General features: G+C 41.6%; 1 protein-coding gene across 1 annotated transcript in view; it reads left to right on the top strand.

Moving 5' to 3' along the window:
- The first annotated feature begins 3,179 nt into the window (after positions 1-3,179).
- Positions 3,180-24,421, top strand: part of MOB2 (MOB kinase activator 2) — a 109,271-nt gene continuing 88,029 nt past the window's right edge. Inside the window, exon 1 of the mRNA XM_071427731.1 lies at positions 3,180-3,426. Coding sequence (XP_071283832.1) covers positions 3,410-3,426 — 17 coding nt within the window. The 5' untranslated portion in view covers positions 3,180-3,409. The remainder of the gene's footprint in view (positions 3,427-24,421) is intronic.

The raw sequence follows: 24,421 nt of genomic DNA, 5'->3' as shown, positions 1-24,421 counted from the left end.
CAATAAGCCAATAAAGGAGCAAAGTTCACTCCCACTCCTTAGTGCTGCCTCTGCACGGTGGTGTTTGCCCACCTGCACGCTGCACTTTTCCCACTGCATGAGGTAGTGACAATTAAATCAGAGGCAGTAAAGGGACAGTTGCAAAGAAACTGGTGCCTTGATTACTTCCTCATAGCCACTCACCCTCCACGGTACCACTTTATTATCAGACAGGCAGAGCAAGCCGACTAAAAGGGAACATGAAAATCAGGTAGATAAGACAGCTGTTGTCTGGAATGGTTATAAAACCTCCTGTTTCACACAGGTCTAGTCATGAGAACTGTGGGACAAAATAAAGGAAGTAAATGTTCACACTTGCTATTTCATGGCAGCTCTCAGCCAGCGCTGAGTCACTTTTGGGACTGCCATGTCTTTCTTCAGGGTTATAGGACATAACAGAGCCTTCTGACAGACAGGGACAGCCCTCAGGTCCATGCTATCCTGTACTTTGGCTTTTATACTGAGCCCTGCAGAGCTTTACACAACTGCCAAATCCTCAGGTGAGATGTCTGTCGGCCCCAACTCCCGTGCTCTGGGCTGCATGGGGTCCCCTCCAGCCTCCCATCAGTTTCTGAAAAGCACTGGTGCTGCTGAGGAACATCTGGAAACAAAGCCACACTATGCCTGGAGGTCAGGGGGAGCAGGGAATGCACTTTTTTGGTTCCTGTTACGCCAGCCAGGCCAGGGGATACGAGTGGCAGAACAAGGAGGAGAGCAGCAGGTGAATGCAGTATTTCTTGCTATGTGCCACAGGCCCAAAGCCCTACAGTGCAGGTCCCACAAGCCCACGGGGCACGCGTTCTGCCCAGACTGCCTGTCAATAATCTCACATTTTAAATCCTGTTAGACACGAGTAAGCTGTGGAACAGTAATCCAGGGAAGAGTCGATGCAAACCCCTGCAACGTCAAGCACTATAAACCTCCAGATCCTCCGCGCTCCCCACCACATCTGTGTGCGGGCAGCAGCGCTTGTTGAGCACCTCATCCTCATGTCCTACAGGGCCTGCTCTCAACAAGCCCTGAGCAGGGAGCGCCCTTCCTTTGTCCATGTGCACAGGGCTTAGCACAAAGGAGCCCTGCAGCCTCCCAGGCTCGCTGCTGCCAAACAAATAATTGCTGTGATGCATTTTATGGAGGGCTTGAAGGGGAGCTGCAGGACAGCCACCGGGCACTGCTCTGGGGTTGGCACATCCTCTGCCCTCCAGAGCTGCTCACGGAGGGGCCTGACTGAACTGGGATGAATGGGAATTGCTCAGTCTCCTGGAGGGATTTCTGTGGTTTCCAGTGGCTGAAGGAAGAAGGAAAAAAAAAAAGACAAAAAAACCCCAAACAAAACAGTAATGTCAATGGAAGTGTAATGCCAAGGAGAAAAAAAACCATTGTAAAATAATCACCTTGGGTGAGATGTAGATAAAAGACTTGTGCCCTTGGAAGGTAGGATACAAAAGATAAATTAAATAGATGTTCCTTGTCTGATTTTTTTTTTTTTACACCAGTAGCTCCAGTGCCAGTTGCTGTATATTTTCCTTGATACAATCAGGAGGAAAACAGCTAATCTGACATGACAAACTCATTGTATCAGAAGTCATCTTAAAACATGTGTCATATGACTAAACACCCTACTCCTGGTACAATGCATCCCACAGTAAATTTGGATGGAGCTCATCCTCAAATGCCCTGCTAAAAATACCCATAACAAAGGGCAACAAGAAAACATAATTCAAATGAGGGACATCTGTTCTCAAATGTTTGCAGATAATGACTGGATCGAGTGTCTGCATAAAGGATAATTATTTTCTGCAGATGGTTTGATCTGGTATTTTAAACAGTGCAAAAATCCTTGCCCCAGCCACTCAGGAAAGTATGGGGGATTTTGCTGCAAGACCTTTTTCCTATCCTCTGCTACATTTCCTAAATGCAAGGAGAAGTAAAACTAAAACCAATTAGAAGATAAAATGTATTAAAGAGAAACACTTCATTGGAACACAGGCAACATACATTTTCAAGTTCTTATGTTACACAGCCATATACCCAGATAATTCTCAGGCTGAAGTTTTGTTATAGGAGAATGGCAAAATAAAAAAGTTATACTTTGTGCAAAGCAGATTTCAAAGGGAAGGTCCGTTCCCAAAACTACACCACAATATGCTTTTTAATACAAACAACTCTACCACAAGATGTTTTTTAATACAAAATAACCCTACTCTCTTAAGACAGAGAGGTACAAAACAACTATGATGGAGAAACACTGTTGTTAAGTCACCCCCTGACATCCCCTTGCCATGCAGAATTAGCCCCAGGATAACGCTGCTTTGTTGGAGTTGTCTTCGGAGCCCGTGCGGTGGCTGGGGCTGACTCATGCACCCCGAAAAGTGGGGTTACAGGTGGGTGCCTGTGGGGTGAGGGGCCCTGGGGACACCTTGGGGCTGGCAGGGCCCTCGGAGCCCCTGGCACAGCACGGGGAGGAAGCAGGCAGGGAAGGAGGGGGATGGCTCAAACAGCCTCTGAAGGAAGGTCCTTCCTTTGGAAAACTGCTGGGTGCGGGGAGCCCAATAACATGACCATCACTCTCCCCTAAGGCAGGTTTTAACACATACACGTGTCCAAAGCTGGGATCGCGTCCAGCAGCTCTGCCCCTGTGATCGTGCCCACCCGAGCAGGTGCCGATCAGGGAACTCAAGAGGACATCGCTTTCACGGAGCCTCCGGGAATGCTGTGCATCAGCGAACCGCATGGAAAGGATTGACATTCAAAAGTTACGGTTGTATAAATCTCAAAGGGTGCAGTGTTGGGCTGTCTGGGGATGGGCATCATCCCTCCAGCAGCTGTTTGGTCATTTCTGCAGGATAGTCTTGGGTCAGTCCCTGGCGACCCCGTGGGAATTCCAGGTTCTCATGCCCGTCTCCAATTAACACATTAATTTGCCTTGCCGGCTCTGCCTCGGAGGCCCCGACACGGCGTGCCCCAGCGAGAACCGAGCCCTGCGGTGCGGGCAGCGAGGCTCCCGCACAGGGGCCCGACTGACGCGGGGGTCCTGGGCCCGGGAAGCCCCGGGGTGCGCGCCCGGACTACACCTCCCAGCGTGCCCCGCGTGGCGGGGCGGCTGGCGGCGCGGGGCCGCTTCCGGGTTGGCCGGTGCGGTGTGTTTACTTCCGGCCGCGCCAGTGCGCGAGTGTCAGCCCGGGGGGGGCACCCGGCGGCCGCCCCGCCCGCGGCCGGGGAGGGACCGACCGACCGACCGGGGCACGGACCGACGGACACAGCGGCCGAGGGAGGAGCCCCGAGCGCGCAGCGGCCCCGGCCCCCATGAGCGGGCGGTGAGCGGCGAGTCGGCGGCCGCGGGAGCTTCCCGGCGCGGCGGGACCCAGCCATGGACTGGCTGATGGGGTGAGTGGGGCCCCCTGCGCGTCCCTCCCCGCGGAGCTCTCCCGGCCGGCCGAGGCGGCCCCGCCGCCGGGCAGCCCAGCCCCGCGTGCGGCGCTAATGACTAATCAGTTCCTGCCCGCGGGAACGGGAGCGGGAGCGCGGCTGCGGCTCAGCCCCTGGGTGCAGCCGCCTGCGGGCACCACGGGCTGCACGGGAGCCCTCGTCTTGTCCCGAGCGGCGGCTCTCTGAAAAAGTAACTTTTCCTTCCCTTTTTGCGGTATAGGCAGGCCAGGTGTGGCAGCTCTCTGTGCTTCCCACTCGTACAGTGTGCGGCTAATCCCCCTGCGACAGAACATCGCTCTAAACCGAAAGGCGTGCCAAGGTTTAAATGGCTTTCTGTAGGGAGGAAGAAGAGACTTCGGCAGAGATTAGCGCCAAATCAGAGCCACGCCAGGGGGCTTGGATAGCCTGGGATTAATTGTGCTAATTACACAGAGACAGAAGGTAGAGAGCTGTTTGCTGCGGGTTTTAGGTCTGGAAACCTCAGTGCAGGAGAGGGAGATGCAGTAGATGGGAGTGACCTGATATGCTACCAGTATCCCAAACGAGATATTCTCGGTTGCTTCTTGCATGAATTGCGCTGGCGACCTGCACTCAGGTGAACTGTGAATAATTATGCTTCAAAATCGTATGAGCACTTGGTTTATGCTCCAGCAAAACTGGCGCTGCAGTGATAACCTGCTGTCCTTAGTTTGTTCTTCACAGCCGTTCCTGAATGTGGTCTTTGCCATCTAGGTTGCCTCCTTTCCTTACATTGATGTGCCTAGAACAGAAGGTAAACTTTTGTCGCAGCTGGTGGATGTGGTGTGTTTAGAAGGGTCATTGGCGTGCGTGCTCCTTTTGTCTGCAGCTGATCTGTTTGGTGCTGAGAGTGCACTTGTTACTCGCCTTCACATGGGTCTCATCCAACTCTGGAACCAGCTGTCCATACAAAGTTTCACTGTGAGTCTGACCCCTCCCTCGTTTAGATGGGAGAGAATGCTGAATCTCTGTGGGGTAGACACGGATGGCTGGCTTTTCCTCCAGCAGGCTGGGCAGGGAAAGGCAGTATTTTTGGCATGTGGAGGGGTCTGGGTGCCATGTACTGCAGGCCTTGTGTCTTGTAAGTCACAGGGCTGCACTCTGCTGTTACACGGTGTCAATGAAAATAGAAATGACGAGCTTGTTTTGATGTGTTTTGTAACAAGCGCAAAGCACAGGTGGTCTGTTACACTGACTTTGTAAAAGTAAAAGCTGGAGTGTCAAAGATTGTTACTGTAATTACAAAAAAAGGTCAAACCCAGGACTTATGCAAGTTACTTGTATGACTCAAAGTACTACATGCCGCACTACAGCAGCTGTACTTATTCTGTGCAAATTACACTGTAAATCAGAAAAGAATCAAGGTTTATTGTAGCCACACTCTCAGTATATCAGGATGATGGTTTTCTTACGAAAAATATTTTGGGCTTCTTGAAGTCACTACAAAAAATTGGCATTTGTTCTGTACTTTTTTACCCAGGGTGGGTGGATCCGCCATGTGTGGAAAAGACTTGCCTGTTTTCCCCATTGTAATGGGAATGGATCCTGAGTCATTTGTGTGTTACTTGTTCTCAGCTATTTCCTGATATGTTTCACTCCTAACCAAACCCAGTATTGTCCCACTGATGCTCTTAAAAGTTTTCTCCCTTTAAACGCTGTTAGTTCTATTTGTGCACATTTGGAGGGGATGGTTGTGTGTGATTATGGCAGGAAGGGGGAGCATTGATATTTTGAAATGGGAAAGGCTAGAAGTCCTGGGGGACCCATTCTTATTCCCGGCCAAGTTATGCCTGCTGTTAGCAACTGTGTTTGTAAATGGAAACATCCGTCCTGCTGCTTGACAAGGAAGCTGAGGACATTTGTCTGCCCAGGCAGAAGTTTGGGTAATGCCACTTGCTCAGCCTTTCTTTCAGTGGGAGCTTCAGCTATTTGAGTCTCTGATGTGAGGACAGGGCTAAAGAAAAACGTGCAAAATAATAGGAAAACAGGTCTGTCCCAGTAACACATTAGTTGGTGTTCATGCCTCTGACAAGCAAAATGTATTGCTCTGCTTCTTGCTGGTATTTCTTTTTCTAAGTGTCCTCACTACTAAAACCACTGTGATCTTTCTTATTCCTTACTGCTTTGGGAAGGTGGTGGTTTGCAGTTTCAGTTTTCCATGCACTTTCCCTACCCCTGTGGAAGGCCTTGTATGTCCCCTTGTTGGCTGTGCTTACTTAACTTTTTGGTGTGTGAAACACCCTCTGTGTTTTGACTTTGTATTGCTGAGAAATGATCCTTGGAGTGCAAATGTGTTAAATTAGGCAGCAGTGACAGTTGTTCCTGTTCTAGATCTCGACCCTTCGACTGGTGTCGCGTTATCTGATAAACGTTTAGAGTGAGATCTGCTTTATTCCTTCCTGGTCCTCCCCTTCTTTTGGAAAGGGGGGAAGGGTAAGTGCTAATCATACCACCAAGAGCAGCAGCCCCCGTGTCTCTGATCGCCTCAGAGTACTTAATATACAAAAAAAACCGGAAGCTGAGGCTTACAAACAATAGTGAATTTATTAGGGATTAACAGACTGTACAGACTTAGGTGGTCACACTGCAGAACTTCTCTGGGTGCTGCCTGCTGTTCAGTCAAGTGCTTCAAAATCCAGTCAAGTCCTAAGGAAGAAAGCTGAAAAGAATGAGCTGCTGGCATGGTAGGATGCTTAGTTTAGCACCTAAGTAAAGGCAGAGTCTTTTCTGTGGTCGATTAGTATATTTGACCCTTCCACTGAATGCAGCATTAATACTGATGTTGGTGAGACTCTATGGTTTCTTCTGTGCATTCTCTCCATTAAAAAAAAAAGACCATTTTGAGCTTAATTGTTTTACAGAGGATGTATTTTAAGTCCCATTTTAACTAGAGATCAGTGTTGCTTAATTGCTTTGCTCAACATTTACCAGAGATCCATATTACCCACTTTGGAAGAGATTCCAAACTTTTGTGTTACAAATAGCATTGATAGGCTCTTGAAGTTCAAATTAGCAACAAAGGCAGGCATTGTTCCTTCACTTATGATATTTTAAAACAAGGTAAAAAGTAAGTTTCATAATTGGCTAGGAGTAAAACAAATTAGTGGTGCTAATAAACCTGATGTGGTTTCCTCTTCAGCAGTGCTGTCTGATGCTGCATTTTTTCATAGAAGAGGAGTATTGGGTACTGTAGTGGTTTTGGTGAACTGTTATGTAATAAGGGAAGAGAGAAACAAGTATTTTACAAACAATTACCAATGTTTGACACAATCATAATTTGAGCTTCATCTGCACTATAAACTTTGTAGTTTAGTAGGTTAATAGACTATACTGACTGAAGGAGAGATGCTTATGCTGATTTGATAAAGATTCACAGCTCCTTCTCCCAGCACTGATTATAGTATAAGTGTAATAAAGAGAGAGAGGCTGTCTGCAAGAGGGATTTCTTATCTATTTAAATTTTAAGTCTTGTTATTCATACAGTCATACTATCCCCTGCTCAGTTATTTGTTCTTTCATATGTTGACCTAGTGACTTGAACAGAAGGGCCTAAAAATGGTTGAAGACTATCCTTTTCTCATATTGCACATCTTCAGCTTTGAGGACAGTTAGAGAGAAACAATGGCCTGGAAAGGTAAGGAAAATACAAATGGCACAAGAAGCAAACTTCTGGTCAGGACATTTGTGCCTGAAGACAGCACAGACTATTTCTGTCTACTCAGGTGGTCTGTGGTCTGCAAGACAGAGCAAGTGGCTACAGCTGTAAACTGAATAATGTCTAATAGAAACTAATAGCCCTCACACTTGCAGGTTTTACTTTGTAATGTCAGTTAATCCATTATAAACACCACATAAATGTGCTACCCTGCATAGTCTTCATCTCATCGGGATGGGTCATTGGAAAGTAAGTTGTAGTGAAATAGCACAGTAATTATGCAAATTCAGTCTTATTGAGTATATGATATTCTGGTGATTTTAAAAAAACAGTGTGAGAGAACTTCTCAAGGTCAGCACACTGCTAGATTTGTTTCGTAGAGGAGACTTGTATGTCATGCATTTATTTTATTCAGCTATAACTGTCATGGACTTAAATTTAAGCTGTCAGTTTTTTCACTTGTTTCAGATACAGGATTTTGCCACATTACCCCTGTGGTAATTTTAAAGGCTAGACAAAAAGTAACACATACTACTGTTTTGCTGTCTTCCATTCTGCATTTGTGGAGGGGTCTTTAAGAAATGCCCTCACAAGGCCTTAAGTCACTGTCCAGTTCAAGATGAGCTATGGTGAAATAGGAATAATATTGTCATGCAGAGAAGTCCTAACCTTGAGCCAGAACAGCTGAGGACTACATGTGAAAAAAGCACACCAGTGTTCTAGTTCTGAATCAGTAAAACCCAATATGCTGTTTGTCACCTGTTAGACTAAATCTTTGTTGCTTTTGAATGGGGTGCACTGTTGTAGGATATCTCAAGTTGGAAGGGAGCCATATAAGGATCATCAAGTCCATTAATTGTAAGGAGTGCATCTTGTGGTGGGAGCAGTGAGAAATCATCCAGCAAGCTTAGCTGTCAGTTTGGCTGGTGCATCATACAGTTGAACCTGCCTTTCTCTAGCAGACCTTTATAGAAAAAGTAGGTAATGATTTTTATTCTGGGCACTGTTCAAAACTTCCTAATTATAGAAAATATTTCTATTAAAAGGAAGAAAGGAATAACACTGAACATTCTTCAGCTGCTGTAGCTGTAGGGAATGCTTTCCTCTTTCTTCCCTTTAGTCATTTCCAGTGAAGAAACTCTTCTGCCTTTATAAGGCAGTCTTCCCTCTAGAAACTGCTGCAACCTCTCACCTTTCACAGCTTGCATGGTGTGTGTCTTTGTTCTGTTTTTTAACTGACCTCACAACAGGTGTTTCCCTTGCATTCCATTCCCTGCAGATTCTTGGCTTCACATGCCATTTTCTCTGCTTTAAGGGAGCTGAAAATAACTCAGAACAGGTAAACCAGACATGTATGGTCCCATTGGGCAGGAAATATTCACATGCTCCTTATTCGCTTCTATTGATAGGTGTAACATTACCCGTGGGGTCCCAGGTTGCTCTCCCCAGATAAATCTGGGTCTGTCTGTGAGCCACTTGCACTCCATTCACTGCTTACTGATGGGACTTCAATATTACTTCAAAACCTTAGCAGACATGAGCAGTGCCTCTGCTAAACCAGAGCTTAACTGTGAAACAACTACATAAAGCTGTCTGCAGGTAAAATTAGATCTCCATTAAATATTAACTTGTAATATTCATTAGTATGGTAGTGGAAATGTGCTGTTACTTTGAAATGTGAGTTTCAAGGGCTATTAGATTTGTAGAAAAGGAGTCATGACTGTAAGAGAGCAATTTAAATTTTCCAGGTGTGTTGTTCCCTTATGTCTCCCTGGTTCTGAAAGTGCTCAGTTATATTACTGAGATGGTCACTGCCAAGGTTCTTCTTTTGTAGTGCAGAACAGGTTGCAAATAACTGCAGAGCCTTGCTCCCTGAAGAGTCCTAGTATAGTTAATTATTGCTTTCTTGGAGAAAATGCCAAATAAATCCTGCATTTTAAAACCTTTGTTACTTTGGCAAACCACAGAATTTATCAGTAAGTTACTTTAGTGAATACAGTGCACGTGAATACTTGTTTTATATTTTTAGAGTGTTCTTTTTCCAGTATGCTGAGGGGCAAGAAGAATAGATAATTTTCAAGGTATCTAAAGTAAAAGGAACTATTACTTTATTTAGAAAAAGAGTTGAATATTCTTACAGTGTAGCAATACTCATTCTTTGCATGTCTCTGCATGTTACCCTCTTTTCCTTTGCAGTAGCATCAGGATTCAGGAAGACTGGTAGCTTAAGATGCTCATCTGAATGAAAACAAATATTTCTTTTTTTTTTTCTGCCTTGTTTCCTCTCCTCAGGTTAGTTTTCAGCTAAATGACTTCTTGCAGCCTGTTTGTGTGGCTACATGAATAATGTTGACAGCATGATGGTGTTTGTGAGCACAGAAAGCTTAGGTAACACTTACTTTGGTGGTAGCAAGGACTTAAATCAGCTGAATGGAATCATGTAGTAATGTGGCTATTAGTGGTAATTACTCTGAAAATAATGAGTGATCTATCTTCTGGTGATGTATCCTTCTGCTTGAATGTTGGGAAGAACTGCAGAATGTCTGAAAATAGGAGATGCCATGACTAGGCTGGTACCCTGGCACAGGCAATGGCATCAGAGCACTGTCACAGTGTTACATTCACTTTATGGGTAAACTATAAATATACTCATTGTGAACTGGATATGGATGAATAATTCAGACTTCACAACTGGCTGTAAGTCATGTTTCATCTACCTGAGGGGAGTGCTGCCTGTGTCGTGGTGTGGATGTGGAGCTGGGTGGGATTCTGGGTGCCTGGCTGAACCCAGCAGTCTGATTCAAGAGCATGTTCAGGAAGCTTGGTTCACGCACGATGGCCTGCCTGACTTTGCCTATTTCACTGGCAGTTTCCACCTGTTACAGCTGCTGGATGTGGGCCCAGGGAAAGCATACTTGAAAGAGTAAAATTAATAAGAGACTGCAATTTTTAGATAGCTGTTTATACAAGTTTGAACTCAGTACTGTCAGATCTGTGTATTCTGCCATCACTGATGACCTACCAAACAACTTTCATGTGTGTTTCTGCTAGTGGAATACTACTGAAGTGGTCTTGTCCATTGTTTTTTACCCATTTACAGCTGGTGATATGGTTGTGAAACTTGCTTGCTAGGTTCTTTTTTTTTTAAGTCCTTCTTAGCAATTTATTCACTCATCTTACTCTGCAATTACAAAAAAAAAAATAGCTGTGTTCTTAACTGTATATGAAATGAGTAAATCTGATTATTTAACTTTATTTTTGCAATTGTGTTGTTTAGAGCAGTACTGCGAAGTGTTACATCAGCTGAGACTACTTGAGGAAGAATTGTTGCTTCATGGCCTTGTTCTGACACCTCAAAGAGTTGTAGTCTAGGAGCCTCCCTGCTCCTGACACTGTGTGCAGTAATTTTAAATAATTCAATTTTGCAGCTAGGATGATGAATGTAACTAAATACCTAAAGAGCAGTGTGATAATTTTAGCATTTGGAGGGGCAAATATGGCAGTTTTCTCAAAAGTTAGTTTCCTTTTATTCTGTCAGCCAAGAGAAACCGGTCAAGGTGCAAGTTTTTCACACAATCAGCAAACCTCTCTCCCTGATTGTGGAACAAGAGCATTGAACGCACACATACATGTACACAATAAATAAACCCCAAACCAGAATTTGGATACAATTTTCTGAAGAGTGGCACAAATTAAACTGGAATCAAGACAGGGATGACTGTCATAGATCAAATTCCTTCTTACTCTGAACACTGAAAGAGTAAAACCATTAAGCTAGAATGTAAGCCTGCAGAAAACTGTATCTTTAAATTATCCAGGTCTGGTAACTTGAGCTCTTCAGAATATATCTGCATGCTTTTTAATTTATTTTCCACTTCCTTTCTGCACTGCTTAGGTTATAAAGGTGGTCCCTGAATATTTTTATCATCAGTGTTCAGTATCTGGATCACTGTTGTCCCTCTTCTACACTGAAATGTGTAAGTTCTTGGGTGTTCTATCTGAGAATTCTTGTGGTATTTACACATAATGAACAGAAGCTTTGTGAAACAGGTTGCATAGAGGTGATCTTGACTCTTTTTTTCTCACTGTTTCAGTTCATAAATTTCAGTCTAGAATTTCCTCATTTAGAGAACTTTTCTTTTACATGGTTCTTCATAAACCAGCATGGAGTTGCTGAGGAGAGGCTTTGTTCCTTCTTAACAAGTTATGCAAAACTGGATGGAGATATTTTTTTATGAGGAGGTGTCTACTTTGCGGATGGGCTCAGGTTACAGGATTAACTCTGTGGTTTCAGGTTTGTGTCAGGTAAATGATAAATAGCTTTTTTCTTTTTTTTTTTTTCCAGTCAGTCTTCTGTCTGATGATCTCCAGGTGTTGCTGGAACTCCAGTCTATAAAACCTTCATGATTGTAATATTTACTATAGTGTTAGTGTGTGGCTGTTTTCCATCAGATATAAAAGGAACCAAGTTTGTAGTGAGGGCTAATAACTTTTATCAGACCAACAAATATACTTGGGAAGAAATAAAAAGCTTTTGGGCATGCTTGTATCCCTTGTTTATGTTAATAGACTGTTTTGAACAAAACCACGTTAATAGTACAGTTCCATGCAGAAATCTCACCTGCTGCTTTAGCCAGGGACTGGTTCCTTTTTAAGGAGCTGACCGGCCTACATTCAAAATGCCATATTTGGGCACTGGTCTTGCTATTTAAGGTTGTCTGCATGTCTTCTAGGAAGGGAAAGAGGTTAGAAATGGAAGCATTTGCAGGTTCTGGTCTAAGGTGTACAAATCTTCAGATGGCCCTAATTTTTTCCAGTGTTGTCTTACTTTGTTCTGTGATCCAACCTTTCTTGGTTCCATTGTAATTTCTGATTGGGATGTCTGAGTTAACCTGCAGTTCTGATGTTCTTATGGTCTTGTCTGTGTTTCCTTTTTGTTGTAGCCAAATAATGCCATTTTTTTAAAATTAGCTGAGTTTTGAGGTTTGGGAGTAATCTGACAGCTAAGAGGTGAACAAAAGAAATAGTGAAAGGAGTACTTCAATCTAATGACTGTAGCTGATTTTTTGTTCAATTCTAGCCTCTGCTGCTTGACTTGCTGGGCATTAAAAAGTATTGTTTCTTTTTTTGCACAGTGTTCCTGGATGGGCATCTAACAGGAGTTGTTCTTACTTTGTCTCTTCTTCACCTGATTATTGTGATGCCATTGGTGATGAGCAATTTTTGAAGACTAACCTGAAATTTCAGGGGTTTTTTTTTTTGATGGCATATGATAGGCTTTTACCATGTGGTCTGGTGTAGTGCAGGTTTTAGCTTTGAGTTATGGGTGCTATTCAAAATGCTGAATTGGGTGATTTGCATTCTTATAACCCCCAAGTGTCTGTACTGAGGTTTTCTCCCTTGCCCCACCCTGATGAATATGAAGGTACTGGCCTGAGTCACTAGATCTTGTTGAGGCTTGAGCAAGTGGAGTAAAGTGCTATGAAAACTCATCTATGAAAGGGGAGATTGTGGGTTCATGCTTGTAATGTACAAGAATTTAGGTATTTAACTGCAAGTTTGTAGGTAATGTCCCTGGTTTGCCTTCTAAAGGGGACCTTTCTGTTTTCACACAGTACTGTAATAAGCTGGTAGTTTTTGTTTTTTTGGTTGTTTTTTTAATTGTTTGTTTTTCCAGGCTTGTTTCAGACAGGATGTGCACAGTCATCCACTAAAATGTAGGCAGTGGTTGCTATATGTGGTATAACTTTTTAAGTGGGCAGGGTATTATTTACATGTTCACAGACTTGTATTTTCTCATTGTTAATAGGATCAATGTTTCTGTTTAAATCAAGTTCCTCTTGGTTTTAGGTAGAGTGAAGACTTACCAGCTCTCACTGTTTGCTTCTTTGGGAATACTGGCAAGGAGGCATCTTGTTAATGAAGAACTATTTTCTGCAGTTCATGAAACACATGCAATATAATCCACTGTCTTGCAGGACAAAATCACTTGCTGGGCCTTTATTTGTTTGGTTTGTTTGTTTTTTTTAGTTGTAATCCATTCTGCAATTAAAGAAGAAATAGTCTTACCTTGTAGATTTATGAATTACCATGTTTAAACATTTTATTCTGAAACATTAGGGGGGACGTTATTATAAAACAAAAAAGTTGGCAAGAGTTTCATGAGAAGGAAGTAACTTTATAATAAAGACAGACAAATTTAAACACATTGGTTATACTCGTTTAGGTGTGTCATCTATCCACAGCATTTCTGAGCCAAGCTGAAAATGTAAAAAAAAGGGTGTTAAATATTTCAGTAGGCATAACGATTTAAGCTGACACGGAGGTTGCTTAATTTCTGAAGACAACTCCCATGAAGGTCTTGATGAGTTTTAAAAGATGCAATTCAAATTCATCCCTTTGACTTCTTAAGTGCCAAAGCACTCTTTGAGAGCTGCATGAGAGATATCCCCAGGCTGATAGCCCCCAGTGCTAAAAACAGCCTTGCTGTCTGAGTAAGCAGATTTTGAGCAAAGAGGAAGCAAATACAGGAATAAGGATGGTGTTTATACATGTAATAAAACTTCGTTAGCAGACATCATCATTTCCTGTCTGGGTTTAATAAGGGAATGATAATTATTTTCCATTATTACTAAGAGCTTGATATTTTTTTAGAATACTGCACACAATAGTATCTTATGTACAGTCATTGTTGGTAATTGAACCGTAGCTGTCAAAACAAATGCCTGAAGAACTTGGATCCGGGGAATTCCAGTCCATGCTTGACCTAAAAGAGTGATTTCTCCTTCATCCAGATAAATGTCTGTGGCCTGGTTTGTCACGTGTTCCCATTTAGCAAGCAGAGGCCTGCAGCAGCCTACCAGGTATCACAGGACACTGTGTTCCTGTCTCTGGAGACTTCTCACTTGCCTGTGCCTGCAAAAATTATGGCCTGCCCTTCAATCCTTGACCAATAGTTCTTGTCTTATGGCTTGTATATAATATGTTCTTCTCCTTCTGGATCTGAGGTGTGTGTGAGCTTTGTTTGGGTCTGTGACCTTGCAGACAAAGGGTCTAGTCCTTGTTGTGCCAAAAATTAACGTATGCACTTTGATGCATCACAAGATAGGTCAGAAGATGGTGCTGACAGTCTGAAGGGCTAAGGCAGGGAAGCACTGGTGATGATGGAGGTTTGAACCTGAGGGCACCAGCTACCAGGTCAGTGCCCCCCTTGTGGGCTGCCCAGAACCTGAGTGGGAAGGTTTTCCTGCTTTCTGGAGGGCCCAGTTTGATAGTGTGATGGAAAATGAAAGGTGGTTAGGCTGAAATGTGCAACTTTGTGCTAAATTTTGTCCTCTGCTGTTACCTTTGAAACTACAGTTCAGTAACTGTTCCATGTTTTCTGCTCTTACTGTGTCCATCAACAGCTGTAGAAGTCAATCTGGACATAGTCAAGCTATGGAACAATGGAGAAGGTCAAATGTTGTGATGGGGAGCCAGCCTGCAAGTGCAAACCAAATCCACCCAGAGCTTTTTGTCCCTAGCCAAGTGAAATAGGAAGATGTACTTTTTGTTTCCTCCCTATTCATCTTAATTATCCAATTCACTAACATTTATCTTAAGCTTTTTTAAAATGGCACAAAGTTCTAGTAGTTCTACAGAGAGAAAGTTGATTAAAACTGTGTGGTACTGCTGACCAAACAATGGAGTAGATTGGTCAGTATTCAGAAAAATAACAGGGATAATACTTCCCAGCTTTGGTATGTTTATGGATGAAAAATAATGCATTGTTATCAAAGGGTGTTGCAAATCTGAAGTTTCTCAAAGAGCCTAAGTAAAATCAACTCTTCCATTATCCTTTTGCTGGTATAGGCCAAAGTATATGGACTTGTTACATGTGAAAAAAAATAAGGGAGGACTCCACAGCTGTGGGAATAACTAATGCAAATTGGATCCATGTTCCCAGTGAAAGTAATAAAGTTCCTGCTTACAGGAACTCTCCCCATGACTTGTTTCCCTAAGGTCCCTGGAGAATAGTGGTGTGGGTGGAGTGCACAGGACATGAAGTAAAAATCCTGTATGATAAACCTGTCTAAAAAGGAGTCTAATCTCCAAGGGAGACAATGGTTATCGTATAGCCACGGGCTACTCATTAACTCGTGGTTCCTAAACCAAATATTATTCTAAAGTGACAGCCAGCTACTAACATGAAACTATTACTTTTTAATCTCATTTTGGATTTGCTTTTTTTGCGCCAGTTTTGAGGTTTAGTAGTAAAATGACAATGTGAGTTTCACAGCAGGTACTCAGACCTTCAAAGAAAGAATGACTTCTCCAATATGCTCTTGTTACAAAATCAAACTAAGAAGAGCTTCAGGTTAGCTGGGTTTCAGTAAATACTTTTTCTGCTTTATCATATGGATAAAAGCATAGGGAAAAGCAACAGGAAGCTCAAAAATGAGGGGGGGAGAATAAGGCAAAAGTGGGTTTTAAGACAATTGACTTACCAGCATACTTTGACATTCAAGAACAATTTTGGTGTATTGCATGACATGAGAGGGTTGGAATAATAATAAATAGGAGGAATTTTTGTATACAGCTCATAGTTGAGCTGAGGATTTAAATTCTATGATTCACTAAGGTAAATAATGCAATTCTGTAAAGATGAACGACATTAGCAAGAGTGCTAGCAGGGATAATGCTGGTTTTCAGTCCATGCATCTAAGCTGAACAGTCAGTTGGGGAGAAATTTCTCGTGGGATGTGGTGCTGGGCAATTAGCTGCATTTCCAGAGATTTATGGAGTTCTGACTCTTGAGTCTTCTGACTCCATAAATAGTGTTGGCTATTATCAGAATGGAGTTCTGGTCTTGGTAGACTGTTGTTTTGCATTATGGTAGTTCTGAGATGCAGAGGTAGATATTCAGAACATATTTACTTAACAGCACAGTAAAGCCTAATCTTTTGTTTGCAAATACCTCCCCTTTTCATGTACAGGAAGTTGAAATGCTTCACAAAAATCTGATTACTACAGAGGGATAAAAATGTAACTCCCTTCTAAAATACCTCTGGTAACACTCATTTCCAGTATCTGTTTCTTCTTACAAAAGTACTAAATGTACTGGTGTTTAAATTTGGAAAAAAAGCGGGTGTTTGTGTTTGGAAAACTTAAAGTACTCTTGGAATGCCTTTCCTCATGATTTTTAAGTCATTTTAAGCACATTTTCACCTCCAAGATGTCTGACAGAAAGATTAAGAAATTGATGCCTCTTTTTCATTGTTTTAAGTTAACACCTTTTTGACTACGGTCAAATTTTTCAGATTTATTATTCATTAAGTCAGCTGTCTTGTTAGCATATTTCATTCTTGCATTTGTTTAGGGGCCCTGAATTATGGTATGTGGTTCTGAAGGATGACATAAGTCACTCTTCTCCTGGTATTTGCTGTTCATTGTTGAAATGTCACCTTTGGGACTGTGACTATCATTCGACAAATGTTAATCTTTCCAGTAACTTTTAATGATCTTGATAATGCAATGATAATGAGAGAGGAAGATGGAAATGGTTATTAGGGGAGATGATTTGAAATTCTATGGACTTTAAAGTATTCCAGGATATTAATACTGAATCATGGTGGCGCTCTTGCTTTTATTTCTACTTTTCTAGAGGTGAAAATGTGCCACTTTTTCTTCCCCAGAAGGAGGTAAGAATTAAGGTAGAATCTGTTTTAACATCATCAAGCATAGAATGCAAATTTGGCAATGAGACCACTTGGTTGACATGCGAGTTGTATTATTGATCTCCTGTTGTTTCTGTAATCTGTACTTGCTTGTTTTTCTTATGCTAGGTCTTTTTCAAAGGCAAGTATCTACTTGTGTTTTCAGAGAAGCCAGATGGTACATTGGCCTTGGTGGTCTTGAATCTGCAGTGCTTCCTGAACAGTTTAAATACTTGAAACTCGCTTATTCCTCTTGGTTATTCTGAGCTTAAGCTTTATAAATTTATATAAACTTCTGTCACAATCTGAAGAATTGATTTCAGTCTGGTATTTTTTTTCTGTGATTAAAACAAAATAATGCACTACAATATTAAAGTTTAGGCCTGTTTGCTAATTATAATCCTTGAGTAGGAATTACTTTAGCATCTGGAAATAGGAAATAAAAAGATCATAGGTTGAAGGTGCTTTCCCTAAATGTAATTGCCATTTAAAATTATGTAAATACCAAACTGAAATTTCTTCAGACAGAATGCTTAGGGTGAGTATCTGTGATAAAAAGAATGATTGGGGTTTTTTTCTCATTAGATGAGTGTTTTCCCTGTTGATGGGATTTTGTTGGTGTGTGTGCACAAGAGAGATCTCAGTATGTGTTCTAAATACACTTTGTGTTTTTCAGTTCTATGATTATTTCTATGGAACTAGCTTAATTTACGTGGTATAAATAGAGGAGAAAATCTTGATCAGGAGACATAGAAACACTAAGTATGTGGAAGAAGACAGAATTCTGCTGGGTATTGCAAGGACTACTATATAACCAAGCCAGTTCAAGCAGCTGATCAGTTAAATACTACCAGTGATTTTTTGGTATCATGCTGAGAATAAATCAGGTTTGTGTAGTGACTGGAAGTGGCCTTTTTACATTCCTTGGAACATTTTGCACTTTAGGCTTATGAAAACCTACTGCTCTTCCCTGGCTTCCTTCTTTAGTAGGTTTTAAATCAAATTGTTATGAAAATATTGTGTGTATAACCCAGGTTATTGTGCATGTAGATTTCTCAAGGATTTGCATTGGTTTAGGTAACTCTGTTCAAAAGGTAACTCAAGTATGTATTGCAGTGTCCAACATTTGAGTCTTGTACCTCTGCACTTCCTGGTGAGATTCAATTTTCCTTAAAATACAGTAGAACTTGACTCATTCAGGTATTACATTCTCCAAAATATCTTGGAGAAGTCCTGAATCATCTAAAGAATGACCTTGTCCTATGCCAGTGGAGCAGACGAGGCTGTAGCAGCTCTTACAAGCCTTTAATATGAAAAGGTGTGCAGATTTTTAAAGTGCTGTCTCTGTCCTCTTTTCCTTAGAAGATACAGCTTTTACCAACACAAGCCAGTGAAGAAGTTGCTGATAAATTCTTTGGATAATTATGAAAATAGTTCATATCTGGGAGTGGAAGGAAAGCAAAAAAAAAGTTGAACATACAGTGCGTGCTTCCTCAGATGCACTGTGACAGCAACATCTGTAAACTTCCTGACAGATTTCAGTGGGTTACACCTTGTCCAAAGAAAAGCTGTCTGGATTTTTAGCATGGCTGTGCCAAAGCAGGAGGTTCCCTTTCTACAGGGGAGAACTGTTGCTTTCTATTGCTCCAGTTTCTCCTTCCAGTAAGTTGACTGAGGACAGCATTTCTCTTACCTTGCAATAATAAACAGAGCTGACATAAGCATGAACTAGGAATGTTTCTGAAGACTGCTTATCTTAAAAAAGCCCCCAAGTAATGATGGTGCTAATTTATGCTGATCCATGTTAGACTACAGTTGTGGCTGTTCTCAGTGTTTTGAGTGTTTTTTTAAATAAATTTGTGTTAAAAAAATTGGAATGATTGTCCGTATGCCCCAGTAGCCCCTGCTTGCTTTAATTTTCACTACTGTGACTATGAGGGAGATATTTTTACCCAGTATCTGACAAGTGAATACAAATTTCTTCCATATGTGTCATTGCCATAGTTTTGGGTTTTTTTTTGTCATAGCTTGATATTATGAGAACAAAAGAAAGCAGGGGACCCTAGTGAGAATGTTAGAGAGGGATTAATGGAGCCTTGTAGCTATGGAGTTAAGCTGGGCTTCTGTTTTCACTGCCAGTGACATCTTGATTTATGCATACTGGGGATGTTTTTAAACACAAGAAGCAATAGGAAATAAGACAGTTTGCTTCTAGCTTGTGTTTTCTGCAGGGCTTCTTGGCTTTGCCTTCCAGTTAGACAAGAGTATTCAGAGCATAATCTTGTTGTTCCATCCTCTTGTTGCTGTTTATTTGTTTGCTGGTTGTGTAAAGCTCTCAGCTTGAATTTGTTCTCCCCTTGCCCAAATATTCCTTGAAGATGTAAGTAGGGAATGTGCTTACAAAAAAAAAACCCCCCCAAAAAAAAGTATCTTTTGTGCTCATCCTGTTTTCAAACAGTGTTATTTCCTTCAGTGTGAATGAGAATATGGCTCCAAGGGTATCTTCTGTGTGTGACCAAGGTGGGGACTGCTAAGGAGAGAAGTGCACAACACATGGTGTAAGAGATGAGCAAGGCGGTTTTAACTGGTGGGTGAACTTGTCGTTTTTTGAGTAGCATTTTGTGTACTACAGATATCTAAGTAGTCTAAATTCCAGTTCAGGTTTTGAGTTTGTTGTGGGGAGGGTTGTTTGTTGGGGATTTTGTTTGTTGTTCTCAGGGTTCATAGTAAGAAAAAGGTATTCAGTGTGGTAGGAGTTCGAATACTCATGCTGTCATGGTGGAGCAGTGTACCCGCAGATGAGCTCGCACAAACACTGTAAGCAGCAGTCTGGAACAGGAATATAAACTTCTCCATCACTTATTTCAAAGGTGCAGATTGCTGAGGTAAGCAAGCCTGCGAAGTTGAGATGGATTAGCCGTAAAGTAAGCGTTAACTGCTGTGAAAACAAGCCTTCTTCCCTTGCCCAGCACTTCGCAGTGGCCTGTTGCTGCTCACCTGCCAACAGGTGACTTAATTTGCAATTCTAATAGTGTGACACCGTTTCCCTGCCATGCTGAAGTACTTCTCAGGATTTCAACATATATGAATATACTTCCAGTGAGCATAATTTTGCTTAGGAGTTTAATCTAAAAGCAGAATGATTGACGGAATTTTATTTTTATTACAAAGGCAGGAGCTTTTAGAATGTATGAAAGGAGTTTTCCTAGAAAGATGATGAATTTTAACCTCTAGGCCTGTCTCAGTGGTCTTTAGTATTAAGTTGCTAATACAAAGTACTGATTAGGATCTTCCCATTCAATGAAATCATATAGCTTCATTTTTTGTAGGCTTCTGTGAAACAGCCTCTTAAGCTAATGTAGTTGCAGTTCTGATAAAAAGTAAAATGTGCCTTCATCTTTGCAAAAAGCACATGAGTGTAAAAGCTTCCTTGGTCCTTTAAGTGCTCTAAAACAATAAGACTAATTTTTGCTACAGAGAATTTACCCATAATACTGCAGTATTGGTTTTATCAGTAAGTCCTTGCATGGTGTTTGTCACCCATTTCTAACACCATACCTAGACTTTTACTGTATCACACAGAAACTGTGCTATCTCTTGTTTTTTGAGCTATGACAAAATATAGGTGATTCCTTTTTATTTTAGCAGTGTTTGAGACTGAACATAATGAAAAGGCAAATTTATAGCACGTATGTTTTAATTTTTTTCCCTACTAGAATTCTCTTCCAATTCTTCTATTGTGAGAATATTTTGCATCATTATACAGAAGTGGTTCTAATGTTTGTTTTGTCATATAACTAATCAATTTTGGTTTGGAAAGTTCCTCTTCCTAATTCCTATCTTTAAAGTCTTTGTTATGATTCTAATTAGTAGGTATTAGCATATGTATCAAAATGCAAAATGTGCAAGTACTATTTGGAAAATTAAATGCTAGGTTTAGCTCATCATTTTGTATCATTGAGATTTATTTGAACAAAACATTAGCACACTGAAGGATGAAAAGTGTAAAATTATAGCATAAAATCAACATCAATAAAAGTCTGTCTCGTGTACATGGCTTTTCCCTCTCTTAGTATCCATGCAGCTGGGCAGAAAAAGCACCAGATAACAAATGGGTAGCTACTCTTGGTGACTGAGTCTGGAGGAGGTAAATGTGGAATTCACAACATGGAGTTGAAAATGTACAAACATTAAATTGCTTTTATAATATTGAGAATTGGGAAATGGAGTGGATCATTTGGAGGGGAAGGAGAATTTTCCTCACCAGGCGTATATTTGTTCTGTCAGTTGCAATAATGGGCAATAATAGTGTAAATGTTGTTACCACCATCCCTGCCATAGTCACAGCCATGGGCTGGAAGAGCCTCAGCCCAGGAGCTCTGGTGACACCAGGAGTTGTGCCCAATCGTTTCTACTGTGATCCTTCTCCTGTTTTTAAAACCTTCTCTTCTAGAAAAGGTGAGAAGGGAGGTGAAAAAAGCTGTTGAACTTCCTAAGTTTTTCATATTCGGCACAAATATCTCATTTGGTATCTTTTGCTCATTACATATTACATAGTTTTCTAATACATATGCTTTACTTTCACTCCAGAAGAGAGAAAGCAACTGAAACTGAAGCTGAAGTAACAAGTGAAGAATCTGTAAAGGCAACCTTGAAGATTTTCTGTGGAACTGAATTTTAGGTATAGTTTTACAAGGAGGAGCAGGTCTTTATAAAAAGCACCACAGTTTCCTATAACAAAATTCTTGCTATCACACAAAGACACTGCAATTTATGCCATAGTTCCCTGAGCACTTTGAGACTGCTGAGAGAAGTGCCCTCCTCTCGCTGTTGGAGCTGTTTATTCCTCTCTTTGCCAGCTCAAGTGCTTGAGTGCTTGGGAATTGGATCCTGCTACCAGTGATGCAGCTTAAAACTAATGGAAAGAAAACAGCATTTTATTTCAGTTGGGATCAATTCCTGATCCAATTCACTCTACAGCTGCACAAGTACCTCTGCATGGGAGATGCACAGAGGGAAGATTGGAGTGATAGAAGGGGGAGTGTGATCAATTGTAATGGTGGTAGTGACAGTTTGCTGGCTTGATGTATTAGTGGAACTGTGTCATTAGGTGCTATGGAAACTTGTTAAGTGCTGGATAAGATGAAACCTTTTTTTCTATAAAACAGGTTAAAATAATCCATTTTCAGTTAAGTAATATATCCTCTGAGAAATAATTGTTCCAATGTCTGTGCAGTTGATCCTCACATTTGCTACAGCCGTGGAGCCAGAAATGTCACTGACAGAACATGCTTCTGTTTGGTGGGAGAAAAGTAACTTCAAGTCTGGTACCAAAGTGTAATCAGTCAGGATGGCAGAGCTGGTAAGCAGAAGACAGAGGGGCCAGGGCAGTTGCAGAAACAAGCTGCATGTCAGCTTGCTGGTTATGCTGTTTATTGCTGCAGATTTCATGAGAGTTTGTGGTGATGGTTTGTATGTACGTGTGTCATTTTATGGGGTGGTGGGAAATGCTAATGTGGTTCATATGCTTCAACAGATGCTCTAGCACACTTTCCATAGATGTAGTTTCTGACTGAGACTTAGCCTTTCTAACTAGATTATCATTATTTGAAGAATAGTTTGTACATCAGTGTATTTTCTGCTAAAATTAGATAGGCTCTCTTTTATACACAAGTTGCTTTGCCACGGCAAAGTGAATGCAAATTGGAGTAATTCTGTATAATTTCTTTTGTGTTCTGTCACCCTCTATGGTAACAGCAAAAAACTCAACTCCAAATTATGCCTGTCTTTTCCCTTTTTTTTTTTTTTTTTTTTTTTTTCCCCTCCCTGCTGACATAACACTTGGTACTCTGGGATGCTGTGTGTCCTGGGGACAGAGATGGATTCCCTTGCTGGATAGTCACGTGTAATCTTTTGGTAAAGGACTGACTTAGATATAACACATTGCCCATTGCTGGGGGCAGCTGTTAGGTCTGAAATGCTGTTGATTGAATAGGTGATTATAGAAGAATAGTGATAAATGTGCTCCCTCTCTTAGTGCCACAGATGGCAAACTCATGCTGGCCAGGGCACCAGAGGGAGGTTAGGAAGTAGGATGTGCATCACATAATGTCTATTGCCACATGCTCAGCCAGCTGTTTTGGTATGTAAAAATCTAGCATGGAACTTACAAAATATATGCACTTACTATGAAATGACATCAAGTTCTTTACTAAAATCAATTATAACAGAATGTTCTTAATTTGCTTTCTTTGCAAATTGTACTGCTTTGTGTGACTCACTGAAGATGACTAATTCTGTTCACCCTGAATTTACCTAGCTGCCATTCAGCGTACATTTCTTGTGACTCAGTTCATGCTTAAATTTCTGATTTTGTGCACATTTTCCCAATAATGTTTGTGCTTCCAGCATGCAAGAGGCAGTGTCTTAATACACTTGTTACAGGACCAAGCATGCTGTGGTCAGGCACAGTGCTTTAGAGGTCTCCAGTGTATTGTGAAATGCAGCCATGTATGTTTATCAGGAGCAGCTGGTTGTGCTCTGTGGATGGATCCATTTGGGGGGAGGGGGAGAGTGCTGGTGGCTTTTAGAGATTAGCTGGTGGCAGTTTTGCTTGGGAAGGGCATCAAGTTTTAGCAGAGCTACTGTAAGAGAGAGAGGAGCTGGGAAGGGACAGTGCACCAGCCCTACTGATCTTTTTGTGTGAGAAGCAGCCTTTGGGATTTGGTTATCTGCCGGTGGGTCTAACTGCAGCCTTCATTAGAGGAATGTGTAACACTTGCTACTGAAATAAAGATCTGGCTGAGCTGGTACAGGCGACATTTGGACACACAAGGCCTAGATGAGACATCAGAGCAGCTGTGTCCTTGTGCAAGCGAGAGGGAGGCTGTCTGGTTTATTGGATCTTGTCAGATCATGGCAGTGCATGCTTCTTAAATCCCTCGGGGTAGGGAGGGAGTGTTGAAGTAAGGATGGCTTATTTTAGGTAAACAGATTTAGACAGCAGTCCATTTTCTTGTTGCTTTCCTGCTAAGAAATGTGGGGACATCTCACGAAAGGCTAATGTTCAATCTTTGAAATGTTCATGTCTGGCGTGTTTTGTGGGCAGGAGATGCATGGCAGGTATGAGCTGGGCACAGGGCATGCAGCAGCCTGGTTAGTTCTGGTGCCTTTTGTTTAACTTCAGGAAGTGGTGGATGTGTCTTTGCTTTTAATGTTATTCCTATTCTCCTGCTTCTCTCATCCTTTTTCCTAAGCGGGTATTGATTAAGCATTGACAGTAAGGATTTGCTAATCTTACTGCTTCCTTCTGTAACTGAATTCTTTTCACAGTGAAAGAACAATGGAAGACTTCTGGATTTAATTCTAGGCTGCTGGAACTTCATATATTTGGAGAATCAGGGATTTTGTGGGATGTTCAGCACTCTTGTAGTATATAAGTTATTGCTGTGCTCAGGTCTTCTACCTGTTTTTAGGATATGAAACAAATGCTTTGCTCTTCAGCTATGCAGAAGGGACTTGTGACTTTCAAACAAGTGCTGTATTTTGTTAGATTATCTTTGTCTTGGAAGGGACAGCCTTGCTC

Source organism: Agelaius tricolor, unplaced genomic scaffold (assembly GCF_023055355.1).
Source record: "Agelaius tricolor isolate 1412-34295 unplaced genomic scaffold, bAgeTri1.0.p SCAF_5, whole genome shotgun sequence".
NCBI classification, from domain to species: Eukaryota; Metazoa; Chordata; class Aves; order Passeriformes; family Icteridae; genus Agelaius; species Agelaius tricolor.
Note: the sequence above shows the minus strand (reverse complement) of the source record. Positions and strands in the feature narration are given on the sequence as shown.